We start from the raw sequence: 20618 nt of genomic DNA, 5'->3' as shown, positions 1-20618 counted from the left end.
TTTCAAAAGTATATGCTGTTACTATATGTAGTAAAGCTAATTGGGACAATATATTTGGGACAATATAATAAGTATAATACAGGCATAAAAAAATTGTAGACTTTAATTTATTATGTCGTACACCATATTTTATATATTTTTCCTACAATGCGTAAATTTCTTTTTCAAATATACAACATTACATTTAACGTCATATTATTTGATTCTTGAAGATAAAAATACATTATCTTGAATAATTGAGTAATATGTATGTATAATGACAAAACTCGAAATTATGTATATTTAATTTATTATTGCATTTAATGAACATCTGATTTTTATTTAATAATTAAAAAGATATTGATAATATAAGACGCAGACTTATTCAAATTGTTGCGCCTACTTTGGTAGCGGTAGGCGCTGCGTAAAGATTCGGGATTCGCCGTGCTGGTCAAGGGAGCTTTGGCTCGGAGAGTTTAGAAGAATTATGTACTTTTGAATAGATAGAATAACTTTTATTCGGTATCTTGTTATTACACTTGCCACCTCACTCACTCGGCGACCATACTACTGCGGTTACGCGTGTACGCGACGTGTCGTGTTTCGTCCGAAACTTTGCTGATCAAAAACTCGCGGCGCCTTGTGTGCCGCCTTTATTTATACGGATCAGTATTCGGAACACAATGAGACTTGAACTATATCGATCCATTGTATTATCAAAATGCTGATCTGTTTAACCTACTTTAGGCGCAAGTGACACTCGGGCTTCTAAGAACGAGTGCTCGCGTCAGCGCCTAATTGTTTAATAATTAAATAACTTTTGTCACATGATTCTCGAGAAGTGGCCTCGATTAATGGCCTTCTAAATGTTTATTATTGTTATTGTCTAATTAACCTATAATTATAGCGTTGTGATCTTTCGACATACAACAAAGTTTATAAATTTTGTTTAGAAATTGATCACGCAACCTGTAAAGATGATAGCAAAGTAATATGTATAAAAATAAAAAGATCGTTTGAAGACCTGTTTTTTAATTCAAACATTCAAGCATTCCGTAATGCATTATTTGCAATTAAATGTTCAATAATATTATATTACTACTTACACACTTTAAACATTTGTTAATTGTAATTTATTTTATTATAATTGAACAATATAAATTGCGACGTGAGCTAGCCTCGGAATCACGCCAGATCCGAGGGAGCACGCCCAATGAAAGTCAATAGCCCGCGGTACTCCACGTTCTTCGGGAGCCAGGTAACTTACGCGGTATCGGCGGTAACTCGCGGTATCGGCCAATAATGCTCGATTTGATAACTCGCGGTACTTCGCGTAATTCGGGAGCTAGGTAACTCGCGCGGTATCGGCAATAACTGCACGATTCGGTAACTCGCGGTACTCCACGCACGTCGGGAGCAAGGTAACTCGCGAAATCGGTAGCCGAAAATGGACGCCAGGTGCGTGTAATCGCACCGCGGTATCGGTAACTTCAAAAATTCTTTAATATGTCCGGCCGCTCCCCGCTCAGTATATGGCAGAGGGGCGCAGTTCTTTTATTTGACGTTAAAAATCTGGAGTGAGAGGCGAACACAAGGACAACTCAGCAATTAAGATTTAACAATAATATATTTCAACAATTTGGTTAACAAGAGTTAAAGATGAGTAGACGGTTCGGCCTGAGCCGATACGGCGGAGATAGTTTAATACGGCGGCAGTAAGGCAATTCGCCCAATAAATCGGTAACAAGAACAAATTTCGGTAACTACATGAAATTTCGGAAACGCAATCACGATAATTCGCAGCTGATCTGACGATACTCACACGGAAAAAAAAAATTGCTGCTGCCACAACTAATCATGGTTTGCTAAAACTGTATTTGCTGCTGTAACAACCAAAATCGCTACTATATAACAAATATTTGCTGCTGTTGCTAATACGTCAGCATAGTAGCAAAATTTGTAGATGATCGCATGTCTGTTACAGTCATTTTATTTAGCAACATAAAGTTAACTGTCTCAGCTACCTGATACATGTATGGAAAAGAAAATTGTCTTTGCCATAGCAAACCATATTTGCTGAAACTATGTTTACTATCAAATTTGCTACTATACAAAAAAGGTTTGCTGTCCTAGCTATCTGATATATCTTACTTAGCAAAGGCATATAAGTATTGCTACAATGATACATTTCACGTTACGTGTGCCATCGACTTTTGAACTGGCAATGAATATCGGAATGTCTTAGGCGCACAAGATAAGCCGATATATCAATCGATTGAAAATACGCGCTTTTTAAAAAGAACATCGACGGCGCGATAGTGGCGCAGCGGTGATACGCAGTGCTACGTGCTACGTGCTACATCGAAGGTATAACGTTTTGTCCTTGTCTTTCGAAGCTTGTTTTTGAGACCATGTCGAGCACAAGTGCGTGTAGTACGTATAATTTATTAACGAAATGGGGATTTTCTCCTGAAATAATAGCGAACTTTACAGGTAAGTAAGTCAATTTATTTTTGATAAAAATGGTAAGAGTAACGTATAACTTGAACTCGTTTGAATGAGGGGAGTGAAATCTGAGGAATGAAGGGAAAATCCATTGTAACCATCTTGATTGATGAGATTTTGCGTACATATAACACACGATATATCTATTTTCACGTCCCATTGACATGATTTTAACCGAGCCATCGTTGGGATTTAAGGTAATGTATTTCGTACATGAATACGGAATACGTAACCATATCGTTATTTTGTATAATTAATCGTCATCGTCATCTTGATTAATCATATCCCTTCTTTTCCCTCAAGCTTCAACCCTGCGGAAATATGCTCGGTTCAGATATTCCTACGTCCATTTTCTTTCCCAGGTAGTAAAGTCCTTATGACGTTATTATGATGTCAAATGATGTACCCTTGCTACTTGGGATGGTTAAGTCTTATCGTTTAGCGAGTGATTAAGAAAATTTATAGTTTTATTGATACATATTGCGCTGTCTAATATTTAACTCTAATATATCATGTTTTTTTATCTTCTACTTGCTTTAATTTTAGCTCAAGAAATTGAAGCAGATCAATTAAATATTTTAACGGAAGAAGATCTTAAGAGTTTAATTCCAAACATAAGACCGCGAAGAAAATTTCAAAGTATTGTAAAACAATATCTAAATGAAAGAGAGGTATTCATTTAACATTCTACTTTTCTTCACATTACTTTGTCGAGTAAGGCAATCTACCTTACCATATAAATAACATTAATATATTGATATAAATGTTTGCCAAGATTCAACAGTTACATCCGGAAGAAAATTCTAATACAATTAATCATGAACAACAGTCACTAGCTGCACAACAAGAACAAGTAGAAAATCTTATAAAGCAGAAAAATATAGAGAGCAATATACACAATCAAGATATTATATACTACCTACAATCATTGCCTGAAACTCAGCAGAGTATTTCGGACAATGTCTCTGTCGCTACTAGTGAACTTAATGGTGAGAACAGAACATTCTTATGTTAATCTTAATCTAATTATATATATATTTAATATTAACTATTATTATAAATAATAACTGTTCTGACTAGATGTATTATTTGAAAATAAAGGAAATCAATCAGGGGTGAAACGACATCTGGCTGATGATGAATATGTAAGAAGAATAATATATATTAAAATAAAAATATTTAAATTTGTTATGTTTCTTATTATTGTGTTTATTATTGCAGGATCTTGAAGCTAATGGTGAGAACAGAACATTCTTATGTTAATCTTAATCTAATTATATATATGTTTAATATTAACTATTATTATAAATAATAACTTTTCTGACTAGATGTATTACTTGAAAATAAAGAAAATCAATTAGGGGTGAAACGACATCTGACTGATGATGAATATGTAAGAAAAATATATTAAAATAAAAATATTTAAATTTGTTATGTTTCTTATTATTGTGTTTATTATTGCAGAATCTTGAAGCTGTGTTAAAAAAATCTGAAGAAGGCTTATTGGTGCTAAGTTCATACCAAAAAGAAAAAAGGTTGAATAATGATATGCGAAATAAGCTTGCAAAACTAATTGTTAGTAATGAGCTGTCACCTAACATAAACTGCAGTATTACAAGCAGCAGAGCATTATTTTTAGCGAAGAAGTACAAAAATTATTTCCTACTGAAGAAAAGGTAAGTTAAGTTTAGTTCGTGTATAATACAGTAATAATAACATTAATAATAATAATAAAACAATAAAATGTGTATATATAAATAACAAAAATAAACATATAAATGTACAATTTACATATTGCTATTTTGGTCTGTAATTATTTTGTTAACATTATTTGTTCTTGCAGAGTGTCTGGTATATAAAGAATAAGAAAGGAGAGTCACAAGGAAGAGGTAAAATAATCACAAAATACTATTCCACACGAAGACAACTTATCAAAGCTGGTTTGTTATCTTTAAAGTCTACTATACCTGTTGTAACAGCTGTGACTGAAAGTAAGTTCTACTGAGAAAAGTTTAAATATATTGCGAGAAAAATTAATTTAGTGATATTTATATCAGCAGTATATATTGTACATGTCTGTGTTTATGTTCTGTATGTGTACCTATGTGATAACAAATTATTGTAAAATGAAGAGTATCATTAATATTTATTATTGCGTTTTTTGTAGATGAGTTGAGTGACGATGACATTGCTAATTATGAAGAATATTTGTTATGGCTGAAGAATAATTCTAGACCATGGCAAAAAGTCACTACATATTGGTCTCAAACTTCAAAAAAACGAGTTCAAGATCTTATAACTAAAGGTGCCTTTTCACGCTGACGCTCGACGCTCATTTTTAGCGTCCAAATATGTCACGTGAACAAAGTTGACGCTGGATGTAAGAAATGCATGAAAAGAGTTTCTCGTAAAATTTAGCGTCAGTCAGGGTCTGCGTCGGTATTTATCAATATTCGTATATATCAAAACTGCTAAAAGTTTTTGTCACTGATTTTGTTCAGTTAATTTTTTCACTCGCTTTATTAATAATTATTGTTTTAAATATTAAAAAAAGTGTAATTAAGTAGGAATAAGATAAAAACCTTTGGTTACCAGTTCTACTTATTTTATCAAAAATGCTAAAAAAATGTTTATTAATAAATTTTTTATCATATGTAATATTTTTTATTATATGTTTACAAACATAAAATATTTACTTCATATCATATTATTTATTTTGATAAGTATACAAAATGTATATCTTTTCAATTAAACAAAGTTTCATATTATTGCAAACTTTGATAAGTAGAGTAGGAAAAACGATATTAGAATAGTTGTTCAGTATTAGAAAATTTCTAATGTAATACTTAAGAATAGCATTTTTCAAAGTTAGAAAATTAATTGTATAGAATAAAAATGCACAGCATATTTGTATATATTATATTTCAAGCTTTTATTTATAATAAAATAACTTTTTATTGAATTAAATTTACATAACATTGATATTAAATTTACATAATTAAACATATATAATATAAAGATAATTATAAAAATATATTTTGCAAATAAATACAATACTGCTGATTCTTCCAAACCTCAAAAAGTATCATTTTTAATTCATTACTTATTTATTCTTTTTATTTTCTTTATATATATATGTAGTATTGGATAATAAATTCAATTATTACTTTTTATTACTTAAATAACATCCATTTTTATTGACAAGGTTGAAAGACCACATGAGACATATGCAAATCCAATAGCGAATAGCACGCACAGACAGATCATCGCACAGATCGCACGACTTGACGCTAAAGCTAAAAAAATCCAGCTTTTTTTTCTTGACGCTAGCGTCAACTCGAAGTCACGTGACTATGGGCAACGCTGAAACGAGCGTCCCATGAATTTGCACCTTAATAGTCAGCCTTGTTATGAGTATATAGATCAGTTTCCAGCTCTCTCTGATCCATTAGGTTATCTATTAGTGAGTATAATATAGTATATATATTAGTACTTAGTCGAAGTACTAAGTGGATTTTTATTAAATATGAAGACTTATTGCATCCTTTTCCTTTGTTCATTTATACTATGGCAACTGGTGAGCGATATATTATTTTACATCATCCTGTGTGATATTACTTTTCACCTAATGTCATACTTTCCTGAGTCTGTTTACATGTTTGTGTGTGTAATACAATACCATATATCTTATATGAAGATATTTTATGTTAAAATAAGTATATTTTTTTATTTATTAATTTTATATGAAAAGAGCACACACGTTATATGCGTTATTGTTAAGTACTTATAATATTAAATATAATTTCGTAATACTAAGTAATCTCTTTTACAATACACTTATAATACTTTTTTCAACAAAATTGTTTTTGCAATGTATATCGGCGTAATTTTGTATTTTAGTGTATTAGTTATGTATAATAAGAATTAGTACTCATATATGTATAAAGAAGGTAAATATAAAAATATAATTTTGCATGTGTGATTTTACTTTTTCCTTATATTTTTTAGCCTCCATAAGTCAATAAAATTATTTAACTATCAATTATAGCTACCGTTTATACCATTTTCACTGCCATTGATATTATTTTAGCTGTGGGACAAACCTCGAATATAAACGTCATTTTGGGTAGATTTGCTGACATAGCTAAAATATTAGCAATGATACCAAAACTTACAGCTCTAACAGCTAAACAATGTGCGCGTCACAACTAATTGTTGTTATGCATACTGCCATAGCTATTTTCTGCAGTGTGTACTGCAGCTAAATCTTTAGCTGCCACAGTTACAAGCCTTTCAGCTAATAAAAATAGATCTCGCAACAACAACTTTAGGTGTCCCTATAATACAAGCAAAGTTTAATTACAGGACCTAGTTTTTAGCTGTGACAGTTAAATTTTTTTTTCCGTGCAGCAAAACGGATAGCACGTAACACGACAATACAATGCGACCGATGAAGGCCAAACAAATATGATTCGAACGACGATGGCCTAACGGCCAGAAATGATATGTCGCGGAGCGGCTATTTTCGCGGGTTTTCACGTTTCTCGAGACGCTAACTTGGCGGTAACAGCGGTCTTGCGGAGAACGTTCCCGAGCAAAATCCGTCCGCGGACATTCAATCACGGTACTTCCGGTACTATGATAACGCGAAAAACGGTAACAAAAACGGTATCGTAAGAAAGACGATAACGGAAAGACGGTACGGTAACGAACGGCAATCGAAACGGCAACGAGAAAGAGACTGTCGGTGCTTGATTCACGCAAGACAAAGAGACTTTTACGCGATATCCGGAGCCGGCTGGACATGCGGTAACTGAGCGCCAAAACGCGCTCACGGTATCAAAATCGTGGTTAGTCGTGTGAGAGACACTAAATACAGAACTTTAGACTCACGCTACCAGCCATAACCGGACGGAACTCTACGGCTACCCGAGAGGCGGCTTACATCAAGTCGGCGTCTTCGGTGTCGTTGGGCTGAGTCCTGGCGTTAGTCCTTGCACTCTTGCGGCACACTGAACAGTGCTTCTTCTCGGCTCTGCAAGTTGGTCCTTCTAATTCCGCGTCGCCTTTCCGCGCATCCTGCCGATTTTCCAAAAAGGGGGGCCCCTGAGAACCGCCCACAGTTCATCCAGGGCGCCCCCCCCTCCGCTTTCTGTGGCTTCCTCAAATCATCCGGTTCGGATCGCGCAATTCGATGTTCCCGGAAGAGACTGGTTAGGCTGGCCGAACCATACTCCGGTCCTTCCAGGTGCATTATCTTCGGAGTCCTCGGTGCCGTCTGCAGCCGGGCGAGGTCCGCTGCTGCGCTTCTTTGCGAGTGTGTGGCTAAAACCAAAGCGGAGTTAGTCGATAGGGCCTGGATGGCGGAGGCGACGGGATCGCGGTACCTGACCTTGTCTGCTGCGGGGTCACTAACACGTGACACTGGCGATGCTGAATCTTCGCCCTGAGGCACAAAATACGCAATGCCGCCCGCACAGGGTCTCGCCTTATAACTTAAACGATAATAGACATAAAAAAACGGGAACGAAATACAAAATAACGCGTAAAGATGGTGGAGTCTCGCGGGTTGCTCTCTCAACGCGAGGAGCAACTCCAGGATTCGTTGCTCCTTCGGCCGGGCTATCACCCTTGTGACGGCGCTCGAAAAGCGTCACGTCACAAGACAAAGACTAAGTTGTGAAACTTATAAAATTGGATGATCTACATTAGTTCAACCCAAAAGTGAAGATATGCTTTTTTAAGAAGATTAATGACATTAATTAGCGAAACATATGTGTACAAGTTTATTTGTAATTCGATAAAAATGTATTACTGTGTTTCATATAATACGCTTATATAATACATTTCATATAATAAATATAATAATATATTTATGAATATATTCACTGCAGTCATGATATACATAAAAATGTGTGTTGTTTGGGAATGAAAAATTTATTATATTCTAAATCTATTATATGATATTTATTATGTAAGTATATATTATATTAATTCGTCAAATATACAAATAAAAATATATGTATATTTTATAAATATTTCAATTTTTTTGTAAAATCAATAAAAACATGTCTCACAATTTTTTCTTGGTATTCTTGAGATTGTCAGTAAAATTTATTATTTTGTAAAACATACATAAAAAAATTTACTTTAAACGATCTATATCCCAGACAGTACAACATATCCAAAAGACGTCCAGAGAATGTTTTTGGGACTACAAGACGTCTTCTGGATATCCGTTGGATGTATTTTGGACATATGTGCTGTCTGGGATGATTCGAGCCAGAATTCTGTATATTGTGTACTTCGATGCACGTACGTGCGTATTTTTAAATTAAATATTTTAGCTTATATTTGGCTCATATTTATCTTATACAATCTACATCTTATACATCTACATCTGTATTAAACATCTCGTGTATGCCTGTTTCGTCTTGGGTCATAGACGTAGAATAGAATTTTGTTTGAGAAAAAAATGCAAACCATGCGATAAAACATACTCAGGCCACACGTGTAGTAAATTATTAACAAAAAAAAAGACGCATTAAAAACTGTCAACTCACATTAGATCACCTTTGGTGATTAATTACAAACTACGATAGTGAGAATAACGCAGCACGATGACTTATCAATAAAACTAACTTTTATATACACTTGTTCATCGAGTATATTATGAACTATTGCTAAAATAATTTTCACATTATCACATTATCACGGACAGAAATAAATGTAGCTGTGACAAATACCATGATAAATGCAACAGTGCGACACAAAACGCTAGTAAAGGATTTTTCTTTATATTGTTAAAAATATGTTTTATATAAAAGAATTATTACATAAATAAAAAAAATGATTTTTTAATTATAAAGAAGGAGATATTTGATATGTATCTTAATAGAGAACTCTATTTATAAATTAAAAATAAATTATTAAGATTAATAAAAAAATAAGTAGATTTACATTTCAGATTTTTATGTCAAACTATTTATTGAAAATATCAGAAAAAAGTTAAGTTTACACACAAAATAACACAAATATATAATAATAATTTTAAAACAATAACTGCAATCTGCTTACTGAACATAGATATAAATCCTTGAACTAGAGCAAACAAGATAATGTTTTATTTTGACATAAAACTTAATTCTTTAAAAGTTTTTACATTTCAGCATTCATCTATTTGTTGCAAAACAAATTTATACATTGTAGATGCGCACAATCTTGATGATATAAAGAAGAAAGAAACGTCATTAAAATGTCGATTTGATATTAAATATTATTTACTCTAGTAAATGTGGAGTATACTCCACTTTATTAATAAGGAGACTGTCGTAAGAATCAAAGGTTAAATAATATTAATGAGTGTTTGCATAAGTGCATAAGTTTCAATACTCTTTTTCTTTTTTATATTGTGTGAAGATATAATGATTGCATTTATTACTGACTCCACATATTTTCGAAGGAAATGACGACATAAGCGACAGATTATCATCAATACTTTATACATGGCTACTCTATTTTATTATTTAATATTCACTACCTCAAACGTTTTTCTTTAAAATAATATTATTTTTATATATATCTAAAAGAATATATGAGAAAATAAAATAAGTGAAAATAAATAAATAAATTTTATATTATTTTGCATGTATAATAATAATAATAAAAGAATTAGAACAACGTAATATTTCTTTCATCTATTTCTTTCCTCTCATTTATTTGTTCAAGACAAAGTAAACACTAACATTTTTATTGTATCTATTTTTTAGTTACTTTTTGCGTAAAAAACCAGTTTTATACAAATACAATCCACCAAACTTCTACAAAAAATACAAAATTTTAGAAAGTTTAGTATTTTGATACTATTTCTAAGTATTCTGCAAAATCGACAAGTAAGTAAAATGTAACCAGAATTTGCATGTTTCGGATTCATCAACAGTCGAGATGTAATGACATACAGCGTCCTTCGACAATTTCACGCGCATCTAAGAACGATGACGTTCATGAACTGTTCATAAATTGTTTATAGGAACGTGAAAATGAGAAGAAAACAATTTGTTTTGCGATTAGAAACAAGCTTCTTGCCTCTGGCAGGAACAAAACGCACAAGACTTTTTCTAACAGTTATAATTGCAACTATTATTGCGAACATGTGGGAAGAGAAACAGAGACTAACAGTGGAAGAAGAAAAAAGATCGGCAAGTCATTCTATAACAATACATATTTCATCACGGATTACAACGAAGCTCATTAAGTTCATGAGCGCGGAGTACACAGGATCTATTCTCACAAAATAGCAAAAGTGAAACAAAACATTACATTAATTGCAAGTGATAACAGGATTAAACCATAAGATTCAATCGAACGTGTGTAACACCAACAAATATCCAGTATATTTTTGTATTATATCATTATTGTGCATCAGAATTATTGCCGATATTTGCGTAACCTTTTGCTAACGAGAAAGTGACAGAGTTGTCCTCCTTCGATTTTGATGAGTTTTGAATATGTTATAGAGTAACTCAAAATAAGAGATAAGTATATTTTTTGCGTTCTCGCACGTTTAGGGGTTAAAACAGATCCTACAAGCTGAAGCGGTCTTCTCTATTTTTGACAGAATATCGTTAAAACTGTAAAAAATATAAAAAAATGTTTCAAATAAAAATTTTATGATATTTTACGGGCTTTATAACCGCGCAGCTAAATTAAAAAAAAAATTTTATATTTTTTAATTCGCCTTCTTATAATTATGTTTACGAATTTCAAGATTTTTGTAATAACAAAAGTTAATATATTTTTTACACTAAATTCAACTATATATAATTTTATGTTTCGAAATTGCATTTTTCAGAAATAATCCGTGAATATCGCACTATATGCTCCGCGCTGCATGATGCATCGTTGATGCCGCGCTTGCGTTCCGCAATCGTCGTAAAAAAGTAAAAATAAAAAGGTCACGTCATTGTCGTCAAGTATTTAAAAAGCAAAGTTCTAATCAAATAACAAAGTTATTACTAAAGTTATTGCGAAGATATCCCCTTCACTTTACATCCTTATAAATAATTGCCACAACGCGCCACAACATATACACGTATATACGAGTATGTTGTAACCAATAACAAACACGAAAAAATTAAATGATTAAAAAGAAAGATAAATTAAAAGACAAACAAATAAATGAAAATCTTGAAATTTTAAATGCAATCTATTTTTTTATATTATTGACACAGACAATTCAAATAATTACAAGATCTTTTATTTTTCAATAATAAAACAATTTGCTTGTTAATTGTGTTTTTATTATTCCTTTTACGTTTATAATAATATGTATATATGTCGATACAATTAAAACTTTAGTTCCAACAACAACATATAACATACAAACATATATAAAAAATACTTGAATTTTTACAGAATAAACGTATCACAAAGATAATGTATCACAAAAATTCATGTATTTTTTATATATGTTTATATATTGTACCTTATGTTGTATGTTATGTTATAATGTTTAAATTTTTGTGTTTCAGCGATAATGGACAAAAAGAGGAGCGAAATTCAATCCTATTACAAAGACAAGACCATTTTTGTCACCGGCGCTTCCGGCTTTATGGGTAAGGTCCTCTTGGAAAAGCTGCTGTACTGTTGCTCGGAAATCGACAAAATTTACATCCTTATACGAAGCAAGAAAGGTCACAGCATCGATACTCGACTCAGCAACATATTCAATTTACCTGTAAGATATTGTGGGAATTCCGTTAACTCCTTTTTATCTAAAATCACGTAACGCAATATCATAGTATGTATCACATAATATAATAGAAAGGCATTGAGAGCCGTCGCGGGATGTTAGTGCAAAATTTTAATTTTTCTTAAAGAAATTAATTTATTAGTCTACGTGAGACAGTTAACTTTGTACACCGATCTTTGGTTTGAGATACTTAAAGTGTACGAAAATTTTAGTACATTGTTTTCACATATGGAGAATCAGTATGTACTGATAGGAATTATTAGAAAGAAAGGAAGAGAGAAAAAATATCAGGGCGCGAGTGGCTAAACCGGGAATTGAACCCGGGTCTTCCGCTTGCCGGGCGAATGTTCTGACCACTAAACTACTCAGACCCCACGCTTCTAATATTTATCTCTCCTAGATTAGGAAATCAACAAATCTGTAGGACATAAACGCGTCATAATGCCTGCGTGATTTAAAACAATCTAACACATATAAAGGAATCATAGTATGTATTTCAAATATATGCAAATGTCGCAATATATTTGTACCTTTAGCTACATTTGTACCTTTTTAACTGTTACGTCCTGATAGATGTAGAATTTTTTTCGTTGGGCTCGGCGATCGACGTAAACGGACCTGACCGCACGAGCCGAGCGGCACGTTTAGGACTTGCGACGGGTCAGCGACTGGAAGAGTCGTTTTTACTCCGTCAACAAGTCAACCGCTCGTGGTTCCCTTTTTGGGTCAAGGAATTGAATCCCTATTACCCGGGGCGGAACCTTTGTGCGCAATTTGAGAGGGAAGGTGTGAGGGGGTGACGAACGAGGAGGGTGTGGTTAAATGAAAAAGAACAAAAGTTTAATTTACTAAAGACAACATTTTAATTTGATTGAATTTATAATTAGGATACAAAAACTTAATTCTTAATCGCATATGTTAATAATTTTATTTATGTATTCTTTACAAGTGTGTGTGTGTGTGTGTGTGTGTGTGTGTGTGTGTGTGTGTGTGTGTGTGTGTGTGTGTGTGTGTGTGTGTGTGTGTGTGTGTGTGTGTGTGAGTGTTTTATTTTTCCGGAGGGAGGACAGAAGAAATAATAAAATAAAGAGAAATGAACTGACTTACTCGTTGCAGAGTAGTTTCGGATCGCGTTGAATATGTTCGGTGGTTCTGAGCAGGCGCCCCGTTGAGGGAAGGTGTTGTATAGGCGTCGGACCCTTTTGTAAACGAGTGGGCACCCTACTGCGGGATGGTGTCGTCAAGGTACAATGGACCCTCTACTTGAGATGCACCACGAGATGGTCGCGACAAAGTATCAACTGATTTTACTCTTTGATTCGCGCCCCCGAACTACTCGAAAAACTGTTTCGAGAAACTGAGCTAAACGGAATAACTGCGCAAACTGCTTGAAAAACTGTGTGTGATTGTGTCCGGAGCCACCAGAACACGGGTTTTTATACTTTTTCTTTGGGGTAGATCCCTTTGGAAAATCTTAGGTTTTTGGAGCGGGGATCGAATAGGAATTAGTCTTGCGAGAAAATTTTTAATGTGGGGGAGGATGGCGTCATTTTTAGCTAATAGGATTGGGTTTAGATGACTAGGTTACTTGAAATGAGATAGGAAGAAAGAGGCCCTAACGAATAAGGAATAGCGTCGTTTCGGGTCCATATATGATGGGGGTAGGTTTTTGAGGTGGCGTAACCCGGTTGGTGTTAATTAGTATAGGTGGGGTGCATCTCAGTGTTCTTAAGATCTGGGTGGGCGTAGTCTTTAGACCATACGATGGAATGATGGGTGGTCTATAGAAGTGCTTGCCCCGATTCTCGGCTTTCGGATTGGGTGGTTAAGAATCGGTATATAAGTTCGCAAAGCCTTGGGTCACTGATCTAATAAATTTGACAGTTTACGACTGTCGCGTGCCCTTGGTGTCGCGTGGAGAGTGCGACTAATGCATCTCGGTTTCCCAGACCTACTAAACACGTGCGCCGTATCAGGTGTCGCGCCTTCTCGGCATGCGACTGCGGTCATTCCCCGATCGTTACTCGGTAAAACCCTATCTACTAGCTAGAGTTCCCGTAGGTGGAATCCAAGAGTATGACTAGTTGGTGCCAGTTTTTTCTTTTTATCTCTTACTCTAACCGTCTGGAGTCGGTTAAGGACTCCAGCTACCGCGAAGTTTTGACTTTTACGGTTTTTCTGGCGACGATAGGCACACTGAGCGGCCAAGGTATTTTGAAATATCCATGCTATTTTTCTCCGTGAGAAGATTCGAGCTCCTGGTGTCTCATGAGAAAAACAGCTCTGGCGTTATAATATTTCTTAAGAGTTTTGTTGGTTCCGCGTTTACTAGGTCTGGTATTTAATGAAAAGAAAAGAATCGTGTAGTCTGATCAGGACGTAACACCCCCCACCTTAGACAAATGTTGGGGGTATGCAACATTTGCAATTAAATTAAAGATAGATTCTTTTCTTTTCTCGGTTAACATTCCCATTTGAGATGCCGAATCGTTCTTACACTGCTTGTTTGTTAAAGAGAAGGAAAGGAAAGGCGACCTCCAAAACCCCTTCCTTATTCCTTTCGTTCTTTTTGCTGTCGCTTACATACTGCATATATTTTTTCTTTTGACTCTATTTCTAATAATAAAAATCTACTATAAAGGATTTGATGAAGCCTTCTTCCGTGGAATCCTTTCAAATGTTCGATAGAACATGGTAAAATGAGTAAAGAAAAGAAAAGATGGAGTTTTATTTACGTGATAATCGTGTCCCAGAATGTCACGTGCAAAGGTCCGTAGGTCAGTCCAACCACATGTACCCTTTTATTGTTTTTCTGGGTAGCCACTTATCTTCTCCATCCCTTGGTCCAGCTCGGCTTTCATCTTTATACAGGAACCTTTTTGTACAGTCTTCTCATCTTCAATGTTATTAATAAAGTTTCCGCAACCTTCACATAGGTTGATCTCATGGATCAGGTAGAGTAATGTGATAGGTGCGTATTCAAGTTTGTCCTTAGTCACCTTAGTCACGGATTGTGACAACACTGGTGACGGGAATTGTGGTAGTCTACCACAATTAATGTATTTTCCCACTCAGGGCGGTCGTACATTAAGTTCCGTGAGCAGCGGGCAGGCTCCAGGGTGATCTTTCAGTGTGGCGTCAAGTGGATTAGTGGCACATTACTCTTCGATATACTATATGTATAGATCTTTTTTCTTCTTTCTCTCTCTTTTTTTGTATTTGTAAAAGTTGGTACTTCGACATTCTATACTGTGACTGATCATCGAGTAATTCTCCCTATAGCAAATTGTTAATGAAAAGGATTCCACTTTATCTAAGATTTACTTATGAGAGAATTATGGATATGTGAAAATCCTTTAAGTATACGACATTATTTATTTATGTATGTATTAAGTAAAATATATACTAGAAGTTAATCCTACGTCTAAGTTAATTATTTTGCTTATTTACTTAGATATATATATATATGCTTTAGAAGTGTATGTATCTATATATATGTATATATGTATATAAGATTATATATGTTTGATTATTTATTGAAGTAGATAGTAAAAAAGAATTTTTTTTTTTTTTCTTCCCTTTTTCTTTGTACTATATATATATGTTTGATATATAGAGATATATGTATATATAGATTTTTCTTAACATTATTTTAAACGTGTATATATATACGTATTCATATATATATGTATGTATATATATATATATAGGTGTGTGTGTATAATATTATGGTTATTATTTATACTATTGTAAACTTTAATTACTAAGAAACGATAGTCACTGCACGTAGCAAAACTAATATGTGTCAGGATGGGATCAACGTAGCGGTAGGCGGAATAAAATAAATGTCCAGAGGCCCTTGTGTGTTGTTGACGCACTTTATTGCGCACCATGTGCCTCGTCTGAGTTCCGGTCTAGAACTGCCTGACTAACTTTTCTCGCATACAGCTCTGTTCGATTCTTTACTTTCGAGATTAGGGGTCGATATATATATATCGACCTAACTAAGTATCGAGATGTAGGTCGCCATTTATAAAATACGTTCTGGACAACCTTAATCTAGTTTCTTATTCGTGATTGGCTTACAGCTCGGCCAATCCTGCGAGTACATTCGTCCCGGATGTTTTAATACATGAAACAAACAAAATATAATACGATGACAATGTTTTCGCACCGATAAAAATAAAAATAAAATATGTCGCAAACAAAAGCAAAAATTATAAAAAATGTTCATAAATCAGTCTCTTCGGGCTTTTCTGCCAATCACAGTTCTGTTACTGAGTATCACTTCACTGCTTAAATGCTACTTAACTTAAATACAATGTGTAATCTTAAATATTAGACCTTAAAATATTAAGCCTTAATCTTAATTCAATTCAGATAACGGTTTAAACCATAGTTTCAATCGGTCAGGTGAAAGAATTGAATTATAGGGTTTCTGAGTTATCGGAAACCCAGGAATATCTTCAATAACATAACGATTTTTGTTAAGGACTTTGGAAACCAAATAAGGACCTTTATATATAGGTTTTAGTTTACGATCTTCACCGGGCTTGGAAGCCGAGTCACGTATTACAACATAATCTCCTGGTTGATACAGAGGTGGTTTTTTATGTCTTTGATCGTAATATTCCTTGTTATATTGCTTGATTTTATTGGTAGCTTCTACGGCTATTTCTCGACTTACGGTTCTATCTTCGTTCAAATTCAATTCTGTTTTGGCTAAGGTACAGAGAAATGAAGTTAAATCTGAATCTGGTCGATTACGTAACTCATAGCCCAATAATAATTTTGATGGGGAGGCTTTAATGGATTTATGATACGTATTGTTCATTACGTATTGGATGTCATTTAGACAATCAGACCAAGTAGCTTGATTTTCCACTACCTTTCTAAGAGAGGATTTTAAAAATCTATTAATTCTTTCCACCAATCCGTTCGCCCATGGTGCAGCTACGGCTACCAGATGATGCTTAATCATTCTATTTTCAAGAAATTCGGCAAATTCACCAGAAGTAAACGCAGTTCCTCGATCCGAAATTAAAACTTTCGGGTTACCGAAGGTAGAAAAGATAGGATTTAAATGTTTGATTACTTCCTTTGAACTAGTCGTTTTGCAAGGACAAAGCCAAGTGAATCTAGTGAAAGCATCAACCAATACTAATATATGTTTATATCCATTTAGAGTTATAGTCAAAGGACCAAAATGATCTAAGTGTACTACGTCAAATGGGACATCTGGTGTTTCTGTAGTTTGCAGATTTCCTCGTTCACAATTTGAAGAAGCGTTGGCGAATACACACACCATACAATTATTTATATGTTCTCTCAGTTTACTACGCATAGACGGAAACCAGTAATTAACTCTCAGACTCTCAAATGATTTATCAAATCCGCAATGCGCTAAATTATCATGATATAAGTATAACAAATGTTTAACCATAGTGTCAGGTACGAAAAATCGTGGCTTATCAAGACACTTACGATATACTAGTCCTTCTATAAGAGTAAACTTTTCGTGCTCAGCTTTCTCTAGTTGCTGGGCCAGTAATTGGATTTGAGGATCAGCAAGCTGTTTAACTTGCAACTCTTTTTCTATAGATACCGATTCAATTGTAGAAACAATACGGCTAAGAGCATCTACGTGAACCATTCTCCGGCCTTCGCGATGCAAAACTTTAAATCTATAATCCTGAAGTCGAAGCGTCCATCTCGCGATTCTTGGATTCAAATGAGCCTTGTTCAGAGCATAAACTAGCGAATAACAATCAGTAATCACTGTAAAGTTAAGGCCATAAAGGTAAATATGAAATCTCTCTATTGCTTTTACTACCGCTAAAGTTTCCAATTCAAAAGAATGATATCTGCTCTCTGCAGAATTGGTAGTTTGACTGTAGTAGGCTATGGGAGCCCATTGACCCGATTTTTGCTTTTGCAATAAAATAGCAGCTACTGCGATAGAGCTAGCATCCGTATGCAGTTCTGTTTCTAACAGTGGGTTATATAGTCTTAATACAGGGTATGCTATTAGACAATCTTTTAAATGAGCAAAAGCTTGTTGACAATTATCATCAAAACAAAATTGAGTAGATTTCTTCAGAAGATTATGTAGAGGTTTAGCGGTTGAGGCAAAATTAGGTATGAATTTCCTGAAATAACTTGCCAAACCTAAAAATCTCTGTAACTGTTGTACATTAGATGGGACGGGAAAATTCTGAACTGCTTTTACATGTCTATCACTCAGGGTAATACCCGTTGTCGAAATAACGTAACCTAAATATTCTATTTTTGTTTTCAGGAAGCAACATTTGTTATAATTTAAATCGAATTCATAGCTTTTTAACAACAATAATGTTTGCTTTAAAACATCTAAGTTTTCCGCAATTGTGGAAGAGGGTATCAAAATGTCGTCTATATACACGATAACTAGATCCTTTCTAATAAGAGGCTGTAAAATTTGAACAATTCTTTTTTGAAATTCGGCAGGAGCTTCACAAAACCCGAATGGTAATCTGGTATATTCAAATTGCCCATCTGGAGTAGCAAACGAAAAATATTTCATGAAATCTGGATGAATCTTTATTAAACGGAATCCATCCTTTAAATCCAGTAAGGTGAAAATAGTTTTATTCCCTAACCTGGATAAACAATCTTCTATCAAGGGAAAGGGGTATTTTTGTTTAACTACACGTGCGTTTAGAGGTCTTAAATCAACACAAAGTCTTAACTGTCCATTTTTCTTTCGAACAGGTACCACTCTCGCACAATACGGCGATTGGCTATATTGTATGATTCCCCTATTTAGTAAATCGTCAGTTATCTGTCTAATTTGTAGACGTTCATTATACGCAAAACGTCTGGGCGCGAAAGCGTATACAGAATCGTCTTTAAGTGTTACTTTTACACTATAGTCGTCTTCAACGATAGGAACTTTAGTTTCATTAACTGTTCTTAACAAATCAGTCAGTTTTTTATCAATTTTTTCATCAAAATCAGTTTTAATATTCGATAATTTAATATCCCAATCATTTGAGGGATTTTCTAAAACGTCTGTTGACGCAACCTCATTGAACAATTTAACTTTTTCAGCTAAATCTATATCAGCTGATTTACGTATTATTATTGTTAAATCGTTATCGTTGTAGAAATCACGACCTAAAACTATGTCATTAGACCAAAAATAGTTATCTAAAATATGAAGTTTAACCTTAGTTTCGTGCGTCGGTAGAGCCGACAATTTCAATGTAACAGTCTTAGAACCAATAACTGAAATCTTTGTATCGTTTAAAGCTTTAAATTGGTTTACTACTGGTTTGTCAAAGTGAGCATTATTATCAATAAATTTTTTGTACGAATGACAACCGAACAAAAGAGGCCGGACTACCGGTATCCGAGTAAAGCTAACAAATTGTACGTAATATTATTTAAAGAACAAATTTCAACAGTTGAGTTACTTATCTCAAACCTTCGAGTCGAATTCTTATCGAGGCAGGCTACCGTTGGCAGATCCTCCTTAGATTCTTCGGCTGCTGCTACCGGGGCTGCTGACGCTGATGACGTGAGTGAAGACTGCTCTTTTCGCTTTAGTTTGTAGCAATCCGACTTGATGTGTCCTTTCACTTTGCAGTAATTGCAAACAAGATCCTTTGAACTCTTCGCAAGAAGAGAAGTAGTTTTCTTCGTTAAGTCAGTAGAATCCTTAGTTTTTTCCTTCCTTATTGGAGGAGGCGAGTTCCTTTTGGATGGAGCACCGCAAGAACTAACAAGATGATCCATATCTTCCAGAAATTCTTCTATTGATTCAGATTTCCGCATTGCAGCAATTCCTCTGAGAGACATATTACCAATACCGTTTATTAATAATTGAATACGGTCACGAACTGGCAACTGAAGATGATGCATCATTTTTAACTTTTGATTAGCGTATTCTTGAAAGCTTTCCTTAGGGTAGATCCATTTACGAGCGTCCACTTTCTGCATCGCAACGTGGAAAGGAACCCTTCTTTTGAATCTTCTTACGATGGCTTCTTTAAACGTATTCCATGTTATTCCAGCAAGGTTAGTTTCCAAATCGAACCAATCTCTAGCGTACTTCTGCAACTTGCTAGTACATGCTAACAAAGTGATATTATCCGAAATTCCATGCACACTGGCTGCTAATTCAACCCTACGTACCCAAAGTTCGACATCTTCGTCTTCCGTTCCACTATAGACGGGAATCTGGCTCGCCAACAACGATACCGCTTGAGCAGGAGGTACGTTTGACAGCGATTGATTAGTTGAACTATTCGTTGTACTAAACGGACTTAATGGTATCACAGCAGGTTCAGGATTAATAAAAGAGGTAGATTGACTTCTATTAACATTACCTTGATTGTTATCC

The 20618-nt window shown here is 34.4% G+C and overlaps 2 protein-coding genes across 11 annotated transcripts in view; both read left to right on the top strand.

The window, feature by feature from the left end:
* Window positions 1–271: 271 nt before the first annotated feature.
* On the top strand, window positions 272–5591 carry LOC105668060 (uncharacterized). Of its 2 annotated transcripts, XM_067353281.1 has the most exons (9): window positions 272–2472; window positions 3031–3155; window positions 3260–3473; window positions 3565–3629; window positions 3706–3721; window positions 3813–3877; window positions 3949–4160; window positions 4328–4475; window positions 4652–5591. In XM_067353281.1, the coding sequence occupies exons 1-8, from the start codon at window positions 2391–2393 to the stop codon at window positions 4341–4343; spliced, it is 795 nt and encodes a 264-aa protein (XP_067209382.1). In that variant the 5' UTR covers window positions 272–2390; the 3' UTR covers window positions 4344–4475; window positions 4652–5591. The 2 variants fall into 2 exon arrangements, with proteins under 2 accessions (XP_067209382.1, XP_067209383.1); XM_067353282.1 differs by lacking the exons at window positions 3565–3629; window positions 3706–3721 and having other exon boundaries at window positions 286–2472.
* A 4802-nt stretch (window positions 5592–10393) lies between these two features.
* Window positions 10394–20618, top strand: part of LOC105668059 (putative fatty acyl-CoA reductase CG5065) — a 51000-nt gene continuing 40775 nt past the window's right edge. For 3 of the 9 annotated variants that reach the window (XR_010889745.1, XM_067353261.1, XM_067353266.1), the window contains exons 1-2: window positions 10400–10850; window positions 12015–12220. Coding sequence is in view for 8 of the 9 variants with exons in the window: in XM_067353261.1 (XP_067209362.1) it covers window positions 12020–12220 (201 nt within the window). In the remaining variant the exon portion in view is untranslated. Of the gene's footprint in view, window positions 10875–11351; window positions 12221–20618 lie in introns of those variants that run through there. The other 6 variants (XM_067353264.1, XM_067353263.1, XM_067353267.1 and 3 more) reach the window with 6 other exon arrangements.

The sequence above is a fragment of the Linepithema humile genome, chromosome 4 (assembly GCF_040581485.1).
Source record: "Linepithema humile isolate Giens D197 chromosome 4, Lhum_UNIL_v1.0, whole genome shotgun sequence".
Lineage (NCBI taxonomy): Eukaryota > Metazoa > Arthropoda > Insecta > Hymenoptera > Formicidae > Linepithema > Linepithema humile.
Note: the sequence above shows the minus strand (reverse complement) of the source record. Positions and strands in the feature narration are given on the sequence as shown.

Excerpts from the sequence above, each read along its gene's own strand:
- LOC105668060 (XM_067353281.1), top strand. The coding sequence starts at position 2,391 with ATGTCGAGCACAAGTGCGTGTAGTACGTATAATTTATTAACGAAATGG. Across the intron at positions 2,473-3,030 it reads AATAATAGCGAACTTTACAG|CTCAAGAAATTGAAGCAGAT; the intron begins GTAAGTAAGTCA and ends CTTTAATTTTAG. Across the intron at positions 3,878-3,948 it reads ATCTGACTGATGATGAATAT|AATCTTGAAGCTGTGTTAAA; the intron begins GTAAGAAAAATA and ends TTATTATTGCAG.